This window comes from Pogona vitticeps, chromosome 4, assembly GCF_051106095.1.
Source record: "Pogona vitticeps strain Pit_001003342236 chromosome 4, PviZW2.1, whole genome shotgun sequence".
In the NCBI taxonomy this organism is placed as follows: domain Eukaryota; kingdom Metazoa; phylum Chordata; class Lepidosauria; order Squamata; family Agamidae; genus Pogona; species Pogona vitticeps.
In genome coordinates this window covers 167,616,719-167,640,299 of record NC_135786.1, presented here as the reverse complement: position 1 = coordinate 167,640,299, position 23,581 = coordinate 167,616,719, and the positions used below count along the sequence as shown (strand labels likewise).

The following is a 23,581-nucleotide window of genomic DNA, read 5'->3' as shown; positions in this document are numbered from 1 at the left end:
AAATGAGGAAGTGTGGCTGCCTCTTCAGCAGAATGATCACAAAGCAGTTACACATATATTTAGCAATAGATTCAAGCCCACATGCTTCAAGATACTTGGCAATAGTTCCACCCCCCAACAGACTGCAGTGGTCATTGGCCTGTCATGATGACCTAAAGGGGTAACCTAACCAAAGAGAGCTGATCTCTTTCATTGCCCTGGAAACAGAAGGACCTGATTGAAAAGCTTTAAAAAACTACTATTTTCTCTGCATGGCTGGAATGGGATTAATGGCTGCTTTCTTTTTCAGAATGAAGTTGTAGTAGCTGCTGAGAGGAGTTCAGTAAAAGCACGGCTTAGTGGGAGGCTCTTCATCTACACCTTTTAATTTTTCTCTGTGTGTTTTCAGAAAGTCACTTTTCACATTTTTTGAACCAGCTGTTTTACAGAATGTAACCTGTATGTGTTATGGGACTGGCATGTGATTAGCAAAAACCTTTTAAGCTAGCCCCCCCCCCTCTAAAAGAGGGTCCAATTTTAGCTAAATGTCAATATTAAAAGCAATAATGGGTAAGAAAATACTTTGATTTATTGCCATACAGTGTGACACAGCACAGGAGAAGAAAAATCAAACAAATTCTACAAAGGTGGAGTTTTACAACAAATAGTTTTCCACAGACATATATTTTTTTTTGTCCTCACCATCCTGCTATTCATTCCTACCCTGGTTAGAAAGGCACCACCCCAGTGATTACAATATGTGAAAAAGAGGTGGAACAATTTTACTTAAAATTAGGCCAAATGCAATTTCATCTGTGCAAAAAGAAATGAAATGCCATGCTGTCCACATAATCCTGCCTTCAGTTGGACTATTGCTGAAGGCTACCTGTGCCAAGTGCTGACATTTTAAATTACTACAAAGATAGCCATTGTAGTGTCTGAGCAATGACCAGGGCTTTGAAGAAAGCCACTATTTCCTGCTTCACATCATCCCTGGAACAACAAGAAAAGTTATCTGTAGTTGTACTTGTATCTCAAGACATACTTAATAGTGAGCTGAGATGTATATTTGCTGCCTTGGGTCCTTTTTAAGGAGAAAGGTAAGATAAAAATATTTTAAATAAATTTAAGTAAATTAATATTTGATCAATATAGAAGGACTTAGAAATTGGCACAGAAGAATATTGGCAATTTCAGATTTCCTAAACTTTTACACTTATTACGATGGTTTCTGTAGTTTAGTGGTGTGCTTTGCATATTGAAGTTCCTAGATGTGATCCTTCGCCTTTCCAGTTAAGAGAGCTCAACAGTGGGTAAAAGGAAACGCCTCTCTAGTAAAAACCCTGGAGAGCTGTCATCAGTAGGCAACACTAGGCTAAATAAACCAATAGCCTGACCTAGTATAAGGCAGAACCCTATCTTCCTACTCAAATGCCACCCCACTTTCTTCTTTACATCAATGTATTCCAGGTTCTAAGTGATTTAGGTCAATGAAAGTACTGTCTTCATTCAAAACTGGAAACCAAAGTCTCACTGTTTCACACATAATGCAAATAATAAAAGCTACTCCTCTTTAAGTAACCATTTACAGTAATTCTGAAGGAGGATAGGTTAGCTAACCACACAACATATGGTAACTCTTCTCATTCCCTAGTTATTTTACCTTTCAAGCAGTTAGTAGTTTTCTTTCTTTTTCTCTCTCTCTTTTGGTACTCTGAAGCACCATCAGAGTAAGGATGGTGCTTTAAGAAGGGACTTATAAACATCACAATTGTTTAAGTCCCTTCTAATATTTACTTAGAAAAGAATGGGAAGACGACTCAATGAAGGCCTCCACTTGGTAATGTAATATTAACATTTTAATGGAACTGTCACATGTGCCTCCTGAGCAACGGGAGCAGGGAACCACCTAAGAGACCTGTCTGAAGTTTCAGTATATGGCTCTGAATCCAATGGAGACAGTCCTTCTGAATGCAGCATCTGGACCAGGACAGCAGCAGATTTACTTGCTGGCATTATTATGATGGTGAAAAATGGGACAGAGGGTAGAAAATACTCTTTTTTTTGGGATCCAGCCACTTAACAGTTACAAAAACAGCCAAACAAATTTACCCTAAAAGGGAGATTCTTTCGGGTTACAGCTGGTGTGGGGGAACTGGTGTCCTCCGATGTTTAGAGCAATTCCCAATCATGCAGCCAGCATGATTTGTATAGTTAAGAATCACAGGAGTCATTGTCCAAAATATTTGGAAGGCATCAGGGCTGCCTAACCTCTGAGTTAAAATAATGATTGTTTATTAGATATTAGCTTTGAAAGAGTGCATATACATATATATATATATACACACAAGCAAGGCATTCCCTTGCATCCCTGTTACTAAATAGACCAGTAGACAATCACTTTACTACCCCTCTCGCCCAGGAAGTGGGGAGTACTTCAAGTCTTATAACCCAGCAGGGTATTTCCTCTTTAAGAATGGCACCTTCAGAAGTGCTGAAGGAAGAATATATTAGGAAGTTTAAGTGTGTTCCATAGTAGCATTCAATTCAGTTGTATACTCTTTCAAAACAGAATGTACCAATGAGGATAAGACTACCTATCTCTGCATTAAAGAAGTCTATGGTTTAAAGGCCATTTAGATGGCACATTTTCCCTACAAATATTCCCTTGCACAAAGGAACACAAGTGAAACCACTGAGTAAGAATACAGGTAGTATTTATAGGTTGGAATTTGCATTTCAAAAAAGATAGATGCCATTAGCAGGGGTTTTGTTTTGCGTTGTGACATTATCAAGGTGACACTAAAATTCCCAGAATCAATATCAGATGAAGCAGTCCACGTGGTATGTCATATATCTCATGGGAATTTGAGGTTTTCTACTTTGGTGTACTAAATTCTGCTGAGCTCTTCTCTGCAAAGCTGCAGATTTGGATGGCTGCAGATTCACATCTTTAGTAAACACTACAGTTAAATGATACCTGCTACCTCTTCTGAGAGAAAAAACAAATCTCAAATTCTTCTGAGAGAAAAAACAAGTCTCAAATTGTTTTTGAGTCCCAAATTCAGTTCTGCAGAAACAACCAGTAGTGGTCAGATTACTGATTGGTCACCGTGCTTCTACTTGACCCAAAGGGTTCTGTTTTAAAGTCACTTTTAATTTCCACTTTTCCATTTGCTGGCGGAGTTCTTTTCAATAAAGAAGTAACCTAGGGGAAACAGCAACAGCAAAAAGTAAGTGGGGGAAACAAGTAATCAGCACTAAGGAACTGTGAGCTCCTCAAAAGAATGGTCAATTGCACTTTAAAAGTGCACTTTAAAAGAGCCAGAACAACTTTTTGCAGAGGTTACTATATTAACTGCATTTTCAAAGGGAAAAAAAGTAAAATGGACAGGTTAATTCCCTGTACTTAAGCCTGGAGCCTGGCAGTAGTTCTTTTATATAGTGTTAAGAAAGCTGCTTGAGCCAGAATAGGATTGAGAGATGAGAAACTGGACGACCAGTGAAGCATAATTATGGCCAACTGAGGCAAGCTTGTCTTGTCTTTATTCCAGAATGATGTAGACTCCAGTAATATGTCCTCAACCAGTTCTATAAAAATTATAATCTGATGCTTTTTTTTCTTCAAGAAATCACCAATAAGCCATCCAACAGCTGCCATTATAAGAACAGTCCTTGTATCAGCCTAATACAGCTGCAAGGGAAAGAAACTGAATATCCAAAGCAAGAATGGATGAACTGGGTTATTCCTAAATCAGACTCCCCAAATGCTATCTTCTGACACAGATGCAGGGCCAATCTAGAGAAGGTAAAATTTGATTTAGCTGATAATATTTGTGTTTTGTTTGCAACCAGAAAGATGCCCAGTCTTAGAGGACGGAATGCCCAAGGGGAAGAGAAAGATAAACTTACTGAAGTTTATAGTAAGTGAGAGCTAGGCCATCGTGAGCAACAGTTATTTACTACAAATAAAGAAATACTTATCCATCAACAATGTATCTCTGGTCAAGCAGTTTTAAAAAGGGGCCAGCCAGCCAATACAGCTCAGGAATGTGAATACAGCTTGTAGATCAGAGTAGAAAAAGTGTCGGCCATCCCATAAACTCCTCTTTCTGGCACAGGGAAGTAAACTGAGGCACCTGTAAGCTTCCAGGAATGGGCAGTCAACTTTTTAACAGATCATAGACTCCCTTGCACTTTTTAATGGGTTTATGTTAATTCTTTTTTCTTCAAAACTGGAAATAGGCTTTATAGGGCCTTCAGTTTCATCTTCTGCATTTCTGGCATTCTTTTGGTGGTTTGTGCAGTTCCCAGTGAAGCCCAGGAGCAGAAAATTGGCCCTTGGTCCTGTCAACTTTTCCACTCCTGTTGTCGAACAACGTCACCTGTAACAAACTTTAGGACTAAAGCAAGAAATTTGACATGTAAAAGGACCTGTCACACATTGAAGATCACAGACTCTTCTGAAAGACACATTTTAATGGAGGTAAATTACAAGGTAGGCACCAACTGTTCTACCAACTAGCCTTTCCCATTACTTCCTATCATCCTAAGGGACATGGCCGATGGCTGTACTAGCTGGGTATGAGGGGAATTGTCAAAACGCATGGGCATGAAGTTGCAGAAGGCTACAAAAGAGAGAGAGAGAGATGTGCCCAGTCCTATTTAATCAAGACAGTGTAACTGCCTTTGATTTTAAGTGATGCAACTGACCGCAAATGAACTACTGGATTCAAATCAAGCTGCTTACCTTTGGTCTGGGTTTCCCACTGGCCTTTCAGTATGGACTTCAAAAAAGGAGAGTAAAGTCACTTCACATTATCTTTTGAATGTTTAAAAACAAAATGGGTTGCCACCTTGACAGCTAGGGCCTCTAGGAAAAGTGAAGTTACTTAAAATGTGACATCAAATTAAAGTTGATCTCTAACTTGGAGAAAGACCAGACTCACAGAGCTGCTGCATCTTGGTTGCCTGCCATGTAAAGCAGATTAATAATTCACATATTCATATGAACCCTATTCAGGTGTTATGGATCCAGCATCTAACGTCTCCACAGACACTGTCCTCTCAAGAAACTTTCTCGCCATGGGAGAACAGAAATAATGCTAATGCAGTCCCTATTCCCCGTGTGTTTAGGGTATATATATCCATAACACCTGAAGAGGGTTACAGGCTCACATTGAGTCTACTTACTTATTTTAGATCTCATTGTAGTAAATCAAGATGAACAAGTCCTGTTCTTATGTTCCAGGCTGTCAATGTTTCAATATTCCACAGGGAGTCTTGAAAAACTGAAGCACTGGGCCATGTGTGGAGTAGGTGGAGGCATTTTGTAAATGTTAGTTTGTACTCACTGATACGGGTGTTGAAGATTGTAGATGTCGTCCAAGGAAGGAAAGAAGCCATCGCCAAATTAGGCCACTGCCCAGGCACATAATTCCAGTCACCAGCCAAAAGGCTCTGTGATCCTAGCGGAGTTAAGAACACATAATTTTTTTCAAAGAAAATTCATTACCATCATGTTATTTTTATTTCTTTCAAAAGCCCAGTATTGTACAGGGCAGGCCTTTTGAACTGAGGATAATGAGAAACACTAAGCAAACATCTAGCAACTCGGTATGCTGGCAAAACTGTCATCCTAGAAATGGATAGCAGGAAACCAATGTGTCCTAATACACACTATGATATGGCCTCTTCCTTTCTCCCATATTTCTACCAAAAATGGTAGCTGCTCTGAGTTCCTTTCTTCTGCTCTCTTAATTTCCTTTGGTACAACTCCCCAACCTAGTGAGAGATCTGTTCTGAGAAGCAAGGAAGAAAATTATGAACTAGGTAAAGGGGCATGACTTATAAACTAATGACTGTTATGCTTTATGCACAAAACAGAAATCAGAGTTATGCCAGGTCTCTTCTTCAGACCTGTGTCTCACCTCTTCAAATGAAGACTCCAAGTTCATGCCAAAAGCTACTCCCATCAGTCCGAAGAGTGAGAGTGAGAAAGTACCCATGGTCAGCTGCAAGTTCAGCCTCATCATTACGTTACGGTGGCTAAAAAAAAGAGAAATTCAACCATGTCAAAGAAAAAGGCTGTTTTTCAGTTACTTAATATAAATGCAGAAGAGGTGATACCTTTTATTAGACCACACAGAAAAAACAACCAAACAATCAGCAGCCTTTCATGGTCACGTCCACTATGATTTCACTACCTCTGGGGAAAACACACCTCTCATCTGGTTCTCACAGACAGGAGTGGGAAGCAAGATTAGAACAAGGTTCCTTTCACCAACCCTGAAAGACTTAGTTTAGGGTCAGCAGCCATTACTATCCACTGAATGGAGGGGGTAGATGGATTCTAGGGATATAGATGCTCATTTTCTTCCCAGAAGACCAACCTTGTGGCTGCACTTGCCTTGAAAACAACAAAGAGGAGGAAATCAAAAGTAGCTGCAAGCCCATTTATGGTTATATTTGGGTGGCAAAAAAAAAAAAAAAAAAAAAAAAAGGCACGGGGTGGGGTCAACCCCTCACTTGAATACCTACACTGACTTTTCATTAAAGCTTCCAAAGTACAAACTGATCATCATTCATCATCATATGTATCTTTTCTGGAAAGTGCTCTCAAGGAATACTTAGCTGCCAAGAACTGTAATCAAGTTTTTTCCACACTCTCTCTAGACTATAGCACTCCTTTCCAGTAACTTAACCAATAAACATGTAGTTAACTATATAATTGTGGCCTAGTTGAGCATATTCCAAGCCATCTAAATTCAGACATGTATTTATTCAAACAAATTGCACTTTAAATTATCTCAATATGTAAATCAGCAAACTGGAATCCTAATAAAGAATATAAACATTTTTAAGGGAACTGCTCGCTGAAGACAGCATTTAGGACGCAAAAATTCATCATTTATAGATAATTCTAATTAACTCCTGAAGTCTGAAATTTAACTTCCACTCTGCCTCCCTAGCATAGCTGTTGTACAGTATGGATTCTCAGCAATATAGCCTCATCCACAGCTACGACTGTGGAAAAATGTCTATCCATAAACAAGTTCTCATGATCCAAGAAATGCAGAGGCCTGGAACAGGGTTTCATGGATGAGAAGCTCTATGATTCCAAGTGTATGAGCCATGTGTGGCCTTCCTGTTGGAATTACTAGCAACCTTTGTATGCTACCTTTAAGAAGTTTTGGCTGGGAGGGACCTTTTTTGCACTGGAGTTATTGTCAATCAATCCAGCAGTAGCCAATTGTTCCTTTCCTGCCTCAGACTTTGAAGCAAGCCATGCCTTTCTACTTAAGACCTTGTTCCTCTTCTTTTGTTTGTCAGGAGTTAAACAGTCTGTGGACAGTGTGTTATGTAGTTAAGAGTCAATCATGTAGTGGTTATGAAGCTAGTTAATCAGTTAAGCTCTGTAACCAGCCATTGGCTTTCTACAGAATGCTGTTTTAATCTATTCAGAAATATGAGCAAAATGGCATTTTTATTCTTTCTCTTAGCAGTGTCCCTGAATGAGCTGTTGAGACAATAAGTGCCAGTTGAGGAGAACTAAGCAATAAAATAATACTGAAGGGAGAGTTGAAGCTACTTCTTTTGACAGTGTGTACCTAGATTCCTGAACTTCTATCTGCTATGTAGAGATTTTAAAGCCATAATTTTTCACCTTGTGCCAATACTTTCAGATGTACGTAGAAAACAACTATTAGCCCTAGCCAGCCTAGCTAATGGTGAGGGATTATGGGAGTTGCATCACAGGTTGTCCATCCCAGGATAAAATAGCAAATGTAAAGAAAGCAGTTCAGCCTAGCGGAATGTTCTTCCAAAGGTACTCACTGCCAAACTGATACAGAATTCTGGGGGATGTGTTCCAAAACAAAACAGTAGGATATTTCACTGAGGCTGGAGTCAACTGGTGGGAAGTCTGTGTTCCGAAATGGCTGTGTCCGGAAATACTGTGTAGTGTTTCATGCTTCAACTGTTATAACTTGAGTTAAGTTCATACAGTAAAAAAAAAATGAAAGAGCATGCTAGCCTTATCTTAGATAAATGGAAGCAGAATACTAATACTACACTATTCAAAAGAGTCAATAAGACAACAACAAAGTGGAACTGGATCAATGGTGGTTTTGTTCAGTTTTGAAAGTTGGGTGATAAGGAAACAGAATAGCTTCTTCTCTGCAGAGATCACAATCTCTCTATGCCATCTCTGATTCCTCTGTAAGTACTAACAGAGTAACAGTAAAAGTTTATGGGCTTAATGAAAACTGGCTTTTATAATGTATATATGACAAGTTGATTTACTGTTACCTTGCAACAATACTTACAAAAGGAGCAGAGGATCAGAAAAGGCAGTGGAATATATGGCAGGAACATAATGGCCCTTCTGGTACTCAGCTCTTCATTTAAGACTTTGTTCTGGCCTCCTGATACAGCACTCCCTCTGAATTAACTTTCCTACAGAAGAGGAAAAAAGAGTCTTCACACTATATTTGTATGCACATTGAGGACAGCTTGCAATTAACTGCAGTTCTAAGCAAAACTAGTGGGTTTTTTAATTAAATGTTTACCAGTCCATACATAAAGGAATATTGCCTTTAAACCGAGGGTTGTCATGGGTTCATCAATGTGTTGCACTGCAATTCCCATAGCCCCACTAACCATGTCAATTAGAGGACTTATGAGATGGGTGGCCCAAAACATCTGGAAGGCTATCTAGCCTGAAGCCCAAACCAAGGTAAACTAATGCTGCAAGACACTTGTATTCAAGGAAATATGTGAAGTTATTCTAAGTTATATATTCACTGTCATGTTGATTTTAACCCTGATGTACTATGAGAAACACAAGGCAATTCACTGAAATAACTACAGCAATTTACAGCAATTCAATGCTTTTTTCCAACTTAAAAAAAGAACAGAACCAAAAGCAGGAATGATAATGAACATTTACACATTGATTATTTGAAATACTGGCAAATTATATACTACATGTCACTAACCTGTCCAAGTTGATGAAGATAATGCTTTCAGAATCATCAATCAATATCCGAAGCTCACGAGTTTCATTAAGAAGATCATCTGCCTGCCTGTAGTAATTTTCCAACAGCAGTTCCATCTCTTCAGCATGGTCAATTCCAGAGACACTCTCCTCACTGTGACCAACAGTAACCTTTATTCTAATTAAAATGCCAACACTCTGGAATTTTGCACATGAATTCAAGTAGAAGCCTAGAGTAATACTGCCCTCTTACTTCCTAGCTCCTACACTTCAGCACCTACACAACCACACTTGCAAATAAATGAAACCTGTGAGTAGACAATGTAATTTGTGTAACAATTTGAAATAATTTGTTCATCAGTGGGTGAAAAGTCTGATTTAACACATAATCATCTCTTCCTTCTGTGCACTCAACCAAAATCTTGAGTTTCCTTAACTTGAAAGGTCAGTTGAGCTGAAAGAAGTGACTCCTCCAGTTTCACCAGTAGGGAAGGACTATACGCTCCACTCCACTGCAAAGTCAACATTCACTTGGAAGAATATTGTAGCTAAGTGATGGATTGTTGAGCTATAATGAATCATACCTAAATGGTGAATTCTGTTCATTATCACCTTAAATTAAGAAATGTCATATTATGATACCAGGTTAAAGAAATATGTGCTCCTACAAATCCAGTCTTGTCACAGAGACCAGTATCTTATTGCAAGTCTGAACAGTAGTCCAACTGAATCAATAGTTAAGTAGTAAATCAACAACTCTGCAAATCTCAGCAAATCAGCAGATTTACTCTGCTTGGGATAAGCAACAGGACACTAGCCTCAAACAAATAAATGCAGAGGCATAATATGAACAAGAACTGTAGCCACTAATCGATGGAACAATGGCACCTGTGCACCTTCTGTGGCTTTATGAGGACACTCTGTGCACAGTGGCTTTCTCAAAAGTCTTTTCCTAAAAAGCCTATAAAATATGCTATGATCTCATTTTTCCATTTACCTCAATAAACCATGCCTTCTGATCCATTTCATCCAAGTTATACTTGTAAAGACTGAAGTCCCTTTTTCCCATTTATTAAAGGACTCTTACTCTGATAGTTTTGAGAATCGTTGCCACAATTGTTCCTTCTTTGCTGACAAGTATGGGGCTGGGGCTATCAAGTCATTTCTGGTGGCTTAGACTTACTAAACTCAAAGGTGACTAGCCATGCCTGAAGTGACAGTAAAACAGGTTGGCTTAAAAGTGGACAGGCTTCATTCCTGAAGGTGAGATCAGCCTGCCTATCAAATGCACAACAGAAAGCAAGCACATGCCTGAACTCAGAATTTATTCAATACATGATCACATGCATTTCTGCAATGCTTCTTTCTTAGGAATGGTAATTACAAATTCCTCTATTTCAGAAGGTACTTTTTTCTAGTTGGAAGAACACTACAGACATATTCCATAACTAACACCCAGGGGACAATGTTATTATTTGGTCACGATTTTGCTTCTCCTTGAGCATTTTACAAGCAGAGGCCTCAAAATATATTCAAATTAATCCTTTAAGAACCAATTTGCCGCTTTTAATTTTCTGGGTATTTTCTAGCATGGTTTTCTTTTCCAGTTTTGCATTAGTTTGCTTGGCTCAGACCAATCTGTCCAACCAATACGGGTTTACTGATATTATTCTCCCATTCTAATTCACTTGTGGGAAGATCTCCCAAGACACTGAGTGCAACGACTGCAGCATTAAGTATATATGATAACTGAAATTTAATAGTAAGCCACAACTAGAGCAGCCCCACTGAATCAGAGGGTCTGAAGAATCAACTCCTCTCTCTGTAAGTTGCATTGATTCAACCAGCCTACTTTAATTGTAACTTACTGCTGGATTTCAGCCTTAGCAGGAACTTTTCTTCCTCATATTGAATCACCACTACTTTCAAACAGTTTTTAGCCATGTTTTCCAGAAACTACAATCCCTTTATAGTTACTGGATGTTAAACTGTAAGAGTTGCCACACCAAACAAGTGGTCCACCAGAGTGACTAATAAAATAGCCAGCTGTGCTATGTAGCAAGAATATTCTACATAGCTATGCTTTGATTGAACAAACAAGATGCTTTGAATAACTAGTTTACACATGTGCAGAAAATACAGTGCTCACTTCCATAATTTTGTGAGTTTAGGACAGAGGCATGCTCCTTGAAGCTCCCCAAAATAAGCATTACAGTACACACTCACAATACTCGGGGGTCTGTCCATTTACTGAGGCACAGCTCTTCTAGAACTTCTTCATCATCTAGGATTTCCAATACTGTCTCTTTGAAAACTTTAAGATCGGTTTCTAATTCTGCCAAACTACAAAAAACAGAGGAACAATAAGTAGGGTAAATCAGTATTTTGTTGGAAACTTGTTTGTACATTAGCTTGTTTTGTAAATCAGAAAACCAAAGCATTTACTCTTAAAATCTCTCCCTAGCTGAACAATGGCCAAAATCCTCTTGCTTAGCATAATAAATTGCACTAGAGCAGGCCCATTGAATCAATGGGGATTTAGAGAGTCAATTCCTCCATAAATTCCATTGGTCCAAACAAGCCTACTCTAACTGTGACTTAGTATGCTAAAGTAGCAGTTAAAGTAGGCCAATCTGAATCGATGGAACTTACAGAGGTGACACACCAAATATCAACAATTCAGTGGGCCTACTCTAGTGCAATTTACTATATTAAGCAACAAGATTTTAGCTAATACATCTCCAATGCCTGGACTGATGCCCAATCATCCAAGATGTTTTACAGGTGTCTACAGATTTCTGAACAGGATTTTGTCCAACCAACCCTGCAACAGGAGGTAAGGCAGATAACCTCGAGGAATGCCTGCTCAGTGGCTGCTCTCCACATACCCTACAAAACAAGGGAATTAATGAAACAAGCACCATTAGGCAGGCAGTTCAAATCTTTTTAACAATGATGGGTTTTTCCTCCCAAATCTTTTGAAAGTTAGTTTTTTATTTTGATGACACTGGCTGCATTGTCTGTGCTGTATAACAGCTAGTGCTCTCTGATTAAATTTTTTTATGAATTCTGATGATGTGCTCGATTTCACAAACTTGTCCAATGGAAAAGCCACATTTAAATTATTTCAATTATTTACAGTATATACTGATTAATAACGGATGCAATTTTTTTGCCATACAAGCATGTTGACTCACAGGAGAAGGCCTTCTGTGTTGCTGCTCCCACAAGAAGCCAGGTTGGCACTGTCTTTGCCATTCTTCCACAAGGGATGTTCCACAAAGACCTTTCTCTTTCCCTTGAGACTGACTGCCTGAGTGGAGTTTTTAAATGAATTGTTGTACTTTACTGCTTTGAATATGCTTTGTGCCACTTATGTTTACTGCTCTTTTTTTTGGATGGTATGTATTTGATCTTTTCAGTATTGTATTCTGTTAGCTCTACATACTGTCTTTTAATGTTGTAAACCACCTTGGTTCCTTTTTTAAGGAGAAAGGCAGGGTAAAAATATTTTAAATAAATAAAATAAATAATGAATGTTTCATGACCAATTTATATTTTGGCTCTTAATTTACAGTCTCTCTCATAAAGAGGGGTAGCCATGTTAATCTGTTTAGCAAAAGGAGGTTATGACACTACTTTTACAAATAAGAGAATCAGACTTCAACAATGTGATTTTGGATTTCAGGCAGGAATGCCAAACCCCAAGTCAACACTGTGTACAATAAGTTGCAGTACAAAGCATTCACTGTTAGACAGTTAAGCAGTAAAACTTTCTAGAAAATGTATAAGTAATCCAAAAGAATGAGGAATTCCTTACCTCTTTCCATTTTGCAACAGGATGTGAACTTTGCTCCTGTCCAAGGACAAAAGCTTAGGATCCACTAGAGCATTTAGTGTTTCAAGAATCTGAGGCTGCAGACTGTTGAGTTTCCCATGGAGGTAGCCGATCTAGATAACAACATGATCCTTCATAAGAATTAGAACAATGTTCTTAGAATACCTGGGGTCACTGAGAAAAGAGGTAAAAGCTATGTGTTCCTGAACTTCTTGAAGCTGATGAGCAGCCCCCCAGTAAAACCAACGGACATACCAGCCTCATTAAAGAGAATGATTGGCAGGCAGTCTGAATGGCTAAGGAAATTAGCATGCTTCTCCCTGACCCAGTGACTTGTCTAAAATTTGGAGGTATGTGGCCAGATTATCTGTGCAGGTCGTAGACTGGGCATGCCACTGGTGAACTTTTGCTACCATCTGATGTGTGTCCAACTATTAACAGAAGGGGAGGAGGGGAAGAGGTCTTCCAGATGGGAATAGACCAAATGGAGACGCCTTTCTTTCAAATTTGCCAGAGTTGAAAGAAGCCAAGTATGTGGAATTTCTAAAATTGTTCAATGTATATTCAGACCATTGGTCAATTCTGGTTCTTTGAGGCCACAATTATAGGACCTGTATGTGTGTAGCCTTCTTATAAGTGGGACACCAGTTGTGCCAAATACATTCCAGTCACTACACTGTAAAGACTGACACACATATTTACTTGTTTATGAGGGTGCAAATCAGCCTCCCCCCTGCAGAGATTTTCTTTCTTTTTCTCATTTTACTCTTTCTGCCTGCATTCATCTTTTTTTTTTAATGTAAAAATCATTAGTACCCCATTTCAGGATTTTAAAGAAAGACAAAGCAGACATTCTGTTTATTTCTGGTCAAGGAAAATTGGCTCAGGATACGCCCTCCCTTGAGTATGTAGATAAATTAGAACTGGGTTATCTATAAGTAGATAACTGATTCTAGACTGTTTATACAAGATACCGGGATTTCAGCAGTCACAAGTGGATTGTGACTGCCGAAAACAGAAAAAGTAGTTGCCTATTATCTACCCACAATTCCAGTCTCTACCGTTCCCCTCAACACTTGATCACAACAAACTAAAACCTTCAGTACAGTAGAACCATGCTTACCCAGTACTGCAGTATTGCTTCTATAGCTCTGAATTCAAAAGGTAAAGAATAAGTAACCAGTTGGCCTTCTCCAGCTAACTGAGGTGACAATTCTTTGAACAGCCAATTTTCCAAGTTTCCATTACGATAGTCTAAGATTACAAGATATTCTGTTGTCACCACAGCCTTCAAGAACTAAATGAATAAAATAATACAATTAGACAGCATTTCATAGTATGAGTGCTCACTGATATTTAGTGCTATTCAAGGAAATTCCCGGCTCTGAGAAATACCCTTTGTATTCATTCTGTCATCAGGTTAAAATCTTATTTTTAGGCCGGTATCGGGCATTGCCTCGCTGACAACTCAATTCTGTAGATGTCTACTCAGAAGTGTGCTAAATAAGAATTGGGCACTTTTAGGAAAACATGTATAGGATTCGGCCATAATTTCCCTTCCCTACTGAGGTTTTCTGCTATTAGCCTTGTATTTATTAATTGCTACCTGGTATACATTTTATGCTATATATTATATGCTGATTTCTATTTCTTGTTGCTTTGTCTATTTGTAAAGGATGATGCAACAGATTACTGAAAATAAATACCCCCAGCCTGTGAAATGCTCCCTCTTTATCAGACTAACAGAAGTACTACAGTTTACAGTACTACTTTCTTGCACGAAGATGACATCCTATAGGAAAATCAGTTTGTATGATCAGACATAACAAAAAATGTATGAAACAAAAACCACTCACTTCCATTCTCATTACAATCTTGTTGTTCCTAGGTGATATGCTAACTTGATGCTGGAATCGTAGATCTCGTGGTTGAAGACTGAGTTCTTGGTACAGTTCTGTTTTCTTTCTTTCTGTCCAGAAGAGGTTTAAAACATGATATAAAATACAGACTACAATGGACAAGCAGCCCAAACAGTTGTGATTCCAGTAAACACAAGACCAAACAAAATGAACTGTCCCAGGACACAGCCTGACACCATATGATCCCATGACCTTCCTGAAGCCAAGTAGATTGGCTCATCAATGTCTAGATGAGAGGTTTCATGGAACTCTACATGGTACATTGGGTTCCAAAACGCTACAAAGGGAGGATATACATATCCTAAACTATTTCATTTATTTATTTTAAATTAGATTCTAAAAATTAAAACTATAAGCAAATTTGCCTCAGCAATATCTAAAAGATCCACTGCATGAGTAAGAACCTTATCTTTTTATGGTGACCAGAATTAAAGGACGTCTAGAATTCCACATACCATAACAGCTGATATTGCCATCTTTATCAAATTTCATCTGAAAAAGGAAAAAGAAATACTGGACTCAGGATTTTGCTTTTATAAGACAATGACAAATTCTATGATGACTTGAAAAATATAGATGGTTGAGATAGTCATACCATGTAACTCTTTGCACGGTTTCTAAAATTTCTATTACACAGAATTGAATATCCACTTTCATTAACATAATGGATAGAGCATCTCAAGATTATGCAGTATTTTCATGGCAAAGGACAAACCTAACTACAGTGGTGCCTCGCATAACGATTTTAATTGGTTCCAAAAAAAAAAGTTATGTGAAGCATCGTTATGTGAAACACCATTTCCCATAGGAATGCATTGGAAACCGGTTAATCCGTTCCAATAGGCACAGATTGCCCTCCTTAAGTGAAAAAACCCATAGGAAACATCGTTAAACGATACAATGTTTCCTCCATTGGAATGTATTGAAGCTGACTCAATGCATTTCAATGGCTTTGCAAAGTCAATTTTTGCAAATTTAAGTGTGTCATAAAAGGGTCAAAAATGGTTTTAAATGCTTGGATTAGCTTCTGCACCCTCTAAAACGGATGCAAAAGTTAACTTGGATTCGATCTGACTTTTCGTTAATTTATGGTGAATTTTTTCCCCCCAACTTTTGACAGCTATCAAAATCTGACAGCTCCATTGGTTCCTATGGGCCGAAAAAAAAATTCACCATAAATTAACGAAAAGTCAGATCAAAGCCAAATCAGGTTTGCACACAACTTAGGGGGTCCTCTAACGAATCCAAGCATTTAGAACCGCTTTTGACCCTTCTAAGACACTTTTTAAATTGAAAAAAGAAACGTCGTTAAGTGAAGCAGGGGACCTAAAATCGCATTCGTTATGCGAAGCATGGTCCCAAACTTCGCTAAGCGAAAATCGCCCATAGGAAACATTGTTATACGGTGCATATTATTTTCTAAAAAACCACATCGTTATGTGAATTCATCGCTAAACGAGGCACTCGTTAAGCGAGGCACCACTGTATTCAGAAAAGATGAAGTAGTTCCAGGCTATAGAAATAACAATAATTAAAGATTTTAGGCTTTTACTTTAGATTGACACAAATTAAGACTTAGAGCATATGGCTCTCAGTTGGGAATGAGGAGAAGAGAATATGGATAACATCTGACGTACAAACTCGAAATAGTTATTATAACAAACTAACAAATCTAAGAATTAATTAAAAAACCCAAGAGCAAGAACACAGAAACACCTATTGGGTAAGCAACAATGGTATGCATTTATTGTTGATAGTCAAACATTTATTATGTGACCATTCTGTCTCAGTGCAATGCTGTTTATAATTCAGTAATACATCACCTTATACTTCATGAGGTCTACTCTCTAATGAGTATATTTAGGTCTGCAGCCTCAGTCTAACAATTTGACAACTTTGAGCCCACTCTGGCTCTTCTAACAACCTTGTCACAAGATACAGAATGAAATGTAGCTTTATTCCTCTCCTTTCATGAATTACTGTTCTACTGCTGTTTTACTGTTTTTTTTTATCTTTTCACTTGAGTTTTTGGCTCCAAAAAACATTTTTCCCATCTTCCAACTGAACATTTTTAGCAAATGCAGAATCTGCAGCTTTCATTTTAACTGCCTTCCCTCTTTTTTCCTTTCTTCATCACCTTGCATAACAAAGAGTGCACAAGAACTTGAATGTCTACATTGTATTGTATAACCTCTTCACTGGCCCAATTAGAGCATTACAGCAATTACTATAGCATTTTCTGTTTTCTTTCACTTCTGCTTCTCAGTCAGAAGCTCTCTCTTTCAGCTGCCTTTGCCCTGTTACTAACTAGCTTCCCACTTAATTCCTCTTTCCCAATGACAGTTGGGAAACATAGTTCTGTATTTGTACTATGTAGGAATATGAACAAGCATACAGTGGTGCCCCGCATAGCGACGTTAATCCGTTCCGGATTAATCGTCGCTATGTGGAAACATTGCTAAATAGAATGGAAAAACCCATAGGAATGCATTAAACTTTGTTTAATGCGTTCCTATGGGGCCCATACTCACCGTTCAGCGAAGTTCCTCCATAGTGCCGCCATTTTCACACCCTCGGTAAGCGAGGAAACCGCGCAAAAATGGTTGCGGTGGCCATTTCGGGCACCTGGCGGCCATTTTGGAACCGCAGATCAGCTGTTTTAGGAACATCGCAATGCGAAGATCGGCAAGCGAAACACCGATCATTGGAATGTTTTGCCCATTAAAACATCGCAATGCGATCGCCTTAGCAATCTAAAAAAATAGATTGCTATGCGGATTTGTTGTTAAATGGTGTGCTCATTATGCGAGGCACCACTGTACTTACCACTGAAAATACTGGAGCCATGCTAGCTAGCATGGCCTGAGACGCCTCTGTATTAAAGTGCCGAGAAAGATCACCTAAAGGAAAATAAAAGGGAGGTTGTAAGATGAGTAATATTTACTGGTATTACCTAGAGCTTCACTTCTTCGACTGAAACTCCCAGGATCCCTCAGCCAGCATGGCTACTATTGCGGAGGAATTCTAAGATTTAGAAGTGCTTTGCCACACTCTCACCCAGCATCCATAAGAATTAAAAGGTTCATGCCACACTGCATACCTCAAGACAATGCTGGTTTGTTTGTTTGTTTTGGTCATATACTTCTTTATGTTAGCTATACTCAGGGCTTGAAAAATGCACTTGTCCGCTCATCTATGACAAATGAAAAATGCTGGTAGACGAGTCACAGCTCCCTCCCTCCCTGCCTCCTTTCCCTCCGTCTGTCTGTCTGTCTGTCTCTCTCTAGTCCTGCAGTCCTCCCCTCCCCCCTTCCATTGCAAAAGGAAAACTGCCCTCTTCTCACAAGAAGAGAGTTCGAGCAGCACATAGAGATATAGCTCTGCAGGAGAATGTACAGTAGTCCCACGCTGGAGAATATGGAGATTCCCTGCTCCCAATTTCAACTGAACCAGGACACGTCCTGGGGTGGGAGGGAACTGTGGCTCTTTAAGAGGCCAGGTGCTTTTGCTTTCAGTTTTATTTTTGCTGGAGACATTCAAAAGAAAGGCATTCAAAATACAAGCTTCATGACCCCACAGGCACGCAGGTAATAAAGCAACCCAAGTCTGAAGGTATAAATCAGTGATTCCCAATCCCAATAAACTGCAAGGCTATAGTCCAGTCATGCTGACTAGTGAAATTTTTGACTGACCGGTGAGACATTCTAAATTTTTTCAAGCCCTGGTTATACTAGGTCCCCATCTGCAAATGAACTAAGTTTAACATCTAGTCACTACCAAAAGGTGCAGCAGGGGATAGGATCATATTGGAAACTATAATTAATGCCCTCTTCAAATTGTGTTCTCCAACTTGGCCACAAACCATTCTGTAATCTTACGAGTTACAGAATGCAACAAACCATCAATAGTCACAAAAGTTGAGTTAAACTGAAGTTGAAGCAATTTTCATATAGACATGAAAAAAAATAATATTGGTATTACATGCCATCAAGCTGACTTTGACTTATGGCAACCCCTTCTGCTGTTTCCTAGGTACAGAGTATTCAGAAGCAGTTAATCATTCCCTCCTATAAGACACAGTGGGGAATTGAAATCCTGGCTCTACAGTCAAGTATCCCAATGCATTGAGCTATGCAGCCTGAAACAAAAACTGCTATAAATGTTAATTCATAATTTCACTCAACAGTGACTGTCATACTTTCCTGTGCAGTGTGTAGCACACTGTAAATGTTGCAACCAAGAGAATGAACACGGAAAAATAAATCTGCACTTCAATTTGAGTCTTTTGCAAATGTTCTGTAAATCAGGGAGGAAACAGAACCCTGCACCTCATCACCACTTCTGACCATTTACACATTCAAGTTTAAAGTTTAAACATAACCAATATTTGTAGAATCAGTGATGGCAAATTGTTTCCATGAGAAGGCCAAAGCTCTAATACTCAACACATACGATTAGCACTGAAAACCCTAGACTTGCTTCCAGGAATTGGGCACTTCAATGCATTCCAATGGGGGAGAAAAAAATTCATCAAAAATTAACAAACACTCGGAAACTGTTTCAAATGCTTGGATTCGTTAGAGCACCTTGTAAAACGTGTGCAAACTTAATTTGGCTTTGTTCTGAAAACGGACCTGTCAAAAGCTATTTTTAAAGTGTCTTAAAATGTTTGAAACCTGTTTTAAATGTTTGGGATTGTTAGCGCACCTTCTAAAATGTGTGCAAAATTAATTTGGCTTTGTTCTGAGTCTTCGTTAATTTTTGGCGAATTTTTTTCTCCCCCATTGGAATGCATTGAAGTGCCCGTTTGACAGCTGTCAAACTTGGGTTCAATGCATTTCAACGGGGGGAAAAATTCACCAAAAATTAACGAAGAGTCAGAACAAAGCCAAATTAAGTTTGCACATGTTTTAGAGGGTGCACTAATGATTCCAAGCATTTAAAACAGTTTTTGAACATTTTAAGACACTTTTAAAATTGCAAAAGCGGACATCATTAAGCGAAACAGGGGACCCAAAATGCATTCGCTATGCGAAGCAAGGTCCCGAAATCGCTAAGCGAAAATTGCCCATAGGAAACATCGTTAAACGATGTGGAAAATTCTTTTAAAAAACCCATCGTTAAGCGAATACATTGTTAAACGAAGCAATCGCTAAGCGAGGCACCACTGTTTTTTTGGTGATAGAGCGACACCAACTGAGGGAAATGGAACTTCAAAAACCTGACAATTATGCAAGGGATTGTGTTGTCTTTCTAAACTATCATGTAGTGTCCCAACTCTGAACAAACTGTAAAGAGAATTTCTCTAACTACTTTATGATTTTTTTTAAAAAAATGTTGTGATATTCAGCCATTGTCCTCCAGCATTACGCAATGTTTGGGTTGCAAATCAGAAAACTCAGCATAAAATGGCATTTATTTGTTTGACCACAAAAAATGTGACACTAACGTAGTCTTCCCCAAGCTAGTGCTCCTCTAGATACCTTGAACCACAGTTTCCATCATCCCTTACTGGGCAATGCTGGCTTGGTCTAACATGAGTTGCATATCTGCAGAAAACAGCTGTAGAGAATATTTCAAATCACAAAGTTAAAGTAGCATTGTCAGGATGTCAATTTAGCATGGAAGACAAAACTGCTAAAGCTTATAACCCCCATGCAACAGTTTTGATGAAATCCAAGAACTTAAGGCTGAAAGTAAGCCATGCAACAAAGGGCCAAAAATATAGAGTAAGTCTGAGATTCTTGTGTACCCTGACATGTGTCAATGCATTTCTCACGTGAAGTGTTCTGCTAACAAAATGTATTAGTGCACTAGTGGCAGTGCTTATCAGGATCAAGGCTGTTATAAGTCAGCAGTGCACTGCAAACCACTAGAAGCATACAGTGACCCTATGTATGTCCCGAAACACAGGGGAAAGACTTAAGAATATAAGAAGAACCCTGTTGGATCAGGCCAAGGGCCCATCTATTCCAGCTTCCTGTGTCTCACAGTGGCCCCACCAGATGCCTCTGGGAGCACATGAGACAACTAGATACCTGTCTCCTGATACCCCTCCTCTGCATCTGGAATTTTAAGGTACCTTCCTTTTAAGCCTAGAGATTATACATCCCCATCATGACTTGCAACCTGCAATGGACATTTCCTCCAGGAATCTGTCCAATCCTCTTTTAAAGGCATCTAGGCCAGATGCCAGAGGGACGTGATGGTGCTGCAGGTTAAACTGCAGAAGCCTCTGTCCTGCAAGGTCAGAAGACCAGCAGTCGTAAAATTGAATCCACGTGTCGGAGTGAGCTCCCGTTGCTTGTCCCAGCTCCTGCCAACCTAGTGGTTTGAAAGCATGCAAAATATGAGTAGATAAATAGGTACCACCATGGTGGGAAGAAAACCGTGTTCCCTGTCCAGTCACGTTGGCCACGTAACCACGGAAGATTGTCTTCGGACAAATGCTAGTTCTATGGGTTGGAAATGGAGATGAGCACCACCCCCTAGAGTCAGACACGACTCGTCAAACTGTCAAGGGGAACCTTTACCTTACTAGGCCAGATGCCATCACCACATCCTGTGGCAAGGAGTTCCACAGACTAACAACATGCTGGGTAAAGAAATGTTTTCTTTTGTCTGTTCTCACTCTCCCAAAACTCAATAGGAGTGGATGTCCCCTGGTTCTGATATTGTGTGAGAGGGAAGGGCTTCCCTCTATCCACTTTATCCATCCCCTGCATAATTTTGCATGTCTCAATCATGTTCCCCCTCAGGCGCCTTTTCTCTCTAAAGAGCCCCAAACGCTGTAGCCTTTCCTCATAAGAGAGGTGCCCCAGCCGAGTCATAATTTTGGTTGCTCTCTTCTACACCTTTCCCAGTTCCACTGTCTTTTTTGAGGTGCCAGGTGCTCCACCCGGCTTGCAAAGCTCCTAACGAGCAAGGGCTACTGGACAGGGCGAGCCTTGCTTCGCAAGCAGCACACCCAGGACAGAGACGCCGGCGGCGTCGCAGGCAAGTGTCGTCACTTCACGATCAGGATGTGAAGCTATAAACCACCCACGTCCTTCCACCGGCCACATGCCCGACGGGCAACTCTGGAGGCGTAGAGGATTGCGCCTCCGGAGTCTTTACGCCAGCGCCGTGCAAAACTTCTGCTGAAGTTCCTGAAGCGGAGGCGCGGGCTCAGGCTGCAAATACCCGAGAACATTGATTGCCTCGGGGGTCGCGCCGCTAAGAGAAGCGAAGGAAGAAGCTTCTTCCCGTCTTAGGCAGATAAGACAGGGTCGGGCTCCCACGGCTTCTTGCCCCGCTCGCGTGCGCGCCGTCCCCCAGCCAGCCGATGACTTACTTGGGCAAAAGAAGGGCGGCGCGCCATGTCGCCGGAGCGGGCGGTTTTGGACCGAGCCCCAGGGGGAGCAGCACGAGAGGCCTGCCCGGAGCAGGCGGGGGGAGCGGCGGCCGGGGCAAAGGCCCGGGCCGAACGGGAGCCAGGCGGAGAGCGGCAGCCGCTGCCTCAGCATCCGCGCGCCTTCCATCGCGAGGAGCCCCCCGGCTCGAGACGCTCGGCTCCGTCGTCCTCGCGCAACGCGCAGGCGCCCCGACTTCCGGGGCCTGGCCACGTGGGAAGAGCAGGGCGGAGCCTCCTTCGGGGATCGCCCCCTGGCGCAAAATGTCCGCTTGGGAAGTCGCGGGGCTGTAAACCAAGGAACTGATCGGGGATCCTTAAGGCGAGGAAAGCCCGGAAGGGGGGGGGAGTGGTGTTGGGGCCTCCCGGAGCCTCTGTGTCACCCGGGCCAGGCACAAAGGCCCGCCGTTGCCGGCAAGTGTGACACCTCGTGCAAGACGACAATAAAGAGCTTTGTATGGGGCCAGGAAGAGAAATGCCTTTGTTAGACCAGGAGCCTAATTAGGAGTTCAAAAACTGGCTAGGTTCAGGTCTTGCAGGATTCCTCATCAGGTTGGGGATCGCAGAGCTGGAGGAGAGGAGAGGTTCCCCGCATCATCTTGGCCAGATGGTGAGGCCACAGCTGCCTTTCTTGCCTGAAGAAAATTGCAGCATGGACGGTGTGCCCTTTTAGCATCAGCTTGAGGAATTGATTTTACCTATCGGGATACTGATTCCATCGTCTTTCCCCATTTTGCACACAGGACTGCCATTCACCTAGCATCCAGTAACGTGTCCTGACTCTATAAGAGAATACTAGAGGGCATGCAATGGAGAAGATATATCTATACAGTATATTCCAGGGATTCTCTGATCATATTGATCCTCTTGTTTCATCATGGCCCCTAAATCCCACCGGCTTTCAGCCACTTTAGTGTGCTGTTAGAAAGAATGGTGATGTTGAAACTAATAAAGGATTCTGAACTTTTAGATTTATAGTGCAACGGTGTGTGTCTATTTAGAAGTCCTCTTGTGTAACTGCCTTGAGTCCGGTTGAGAATTGCAAGTTATAAATATTTCGAATAAGTAATAAAATAGTGTTCTGCTGTACCTGGAAGCACAGCTGTCATGCAGGTAACAATAATCTTCCTTTTACATTTTACTATGTAGGAAACAACGACAGACACTCTTTGTGGCCTTCATAGATCTTAACAAAGGACTTTGATTTGGTTAGCAGGGATGGCCTTTTTAAAATACTTCCCAAGATTGGATATCCATCTTGACTCCTTAACGTCATAAAGTCCTTTCATGAGGAAATGAAGGGCACTGTAGTTTTTGATGGCTCAACATCAGATCCCTTTGACATCCGAAGCAGAGTGAAACAGGGCTGTTTCCTCGCGCTGACTTTGTTTGGGATCTTTTTTGCTATCATGTTGAAGCACGCTTTTGGAACTGTAACAGAAGGTGTCTGTCTCCGG

General features: G+C 40.4%; 2 protein-coding genes across 5 annotated transcripts in view; one reads left to right on the top strand and one right to left on the bottom strand.

Annotated features, from left to right (window-relative positions):
* The window catches only part of GPLD1 (glycosylphosphatidylinositol specific phospholipase D1), a 52,178-nt gene extending 51,620 nt beyond the window's left edge, over nt 1-558 (top strand). For both annotated transcript variants that reach the window (XM_020781557.3, XM_020781556.3), the window contains exon 26: nt 290-558. In XM_020781557.3, the coding sequence (XP_020637216.3) occupies nt 290-367 (78 nt within the window). In that variant the 3' untranslated portion in view covers nt 368-558. The remainder of the gene's footprint in view (nt 1-289) is intronic.
* On the bottom strand, nt 551-22,327 carry MRS2 (magnesium transporter MRS2). 3 transcript variants are annotated; one of them, XM_072998689.2, is made up of 11 exons: nt 22,068-22,326; nt 17,561-17,634; nt 15,190-15,226; nt 14,672-14,784; nt 13,939-14,112; nt 12,798-12,928; nt 11,204-11,320; nt 8,979-9,131; nt 5,910-6,027; nt 5,334-5,447; nt 551-3,187 (listed from the first exon to the last, which is right to left on the bottom strand). In XM_072998689.2, the coding sequence occupies exons 1-11, from the start codon at nt 22,252-22,254 to the stop codon at nt 3,077-3,079; spliced, it is 1,329 nt and encodes a 442-aa protein (XP_072854790.1). In that variant the 5' UTR covers nt 22,255-22,326; the 3' UTR covers nt 551-3,076. The 3 variants fall into 3 exon arrangements, with proteins under 3 accessions (XP_072854790.1, XP_072854791.1, XP_020637220.2); XM_072998690.2 differs by lacking the exon at nt 8,979-9,131 and having other exon boundaries at nt 22,068-22,327; XM_020781561.3 differs by lacking the exon at nt 17,561-17,634 and having other exon boundaries at nt 22,068-22,240.
* Between the last annotated feature and the right edge of the window lie 1,254 nt (nt 22,328-23,581).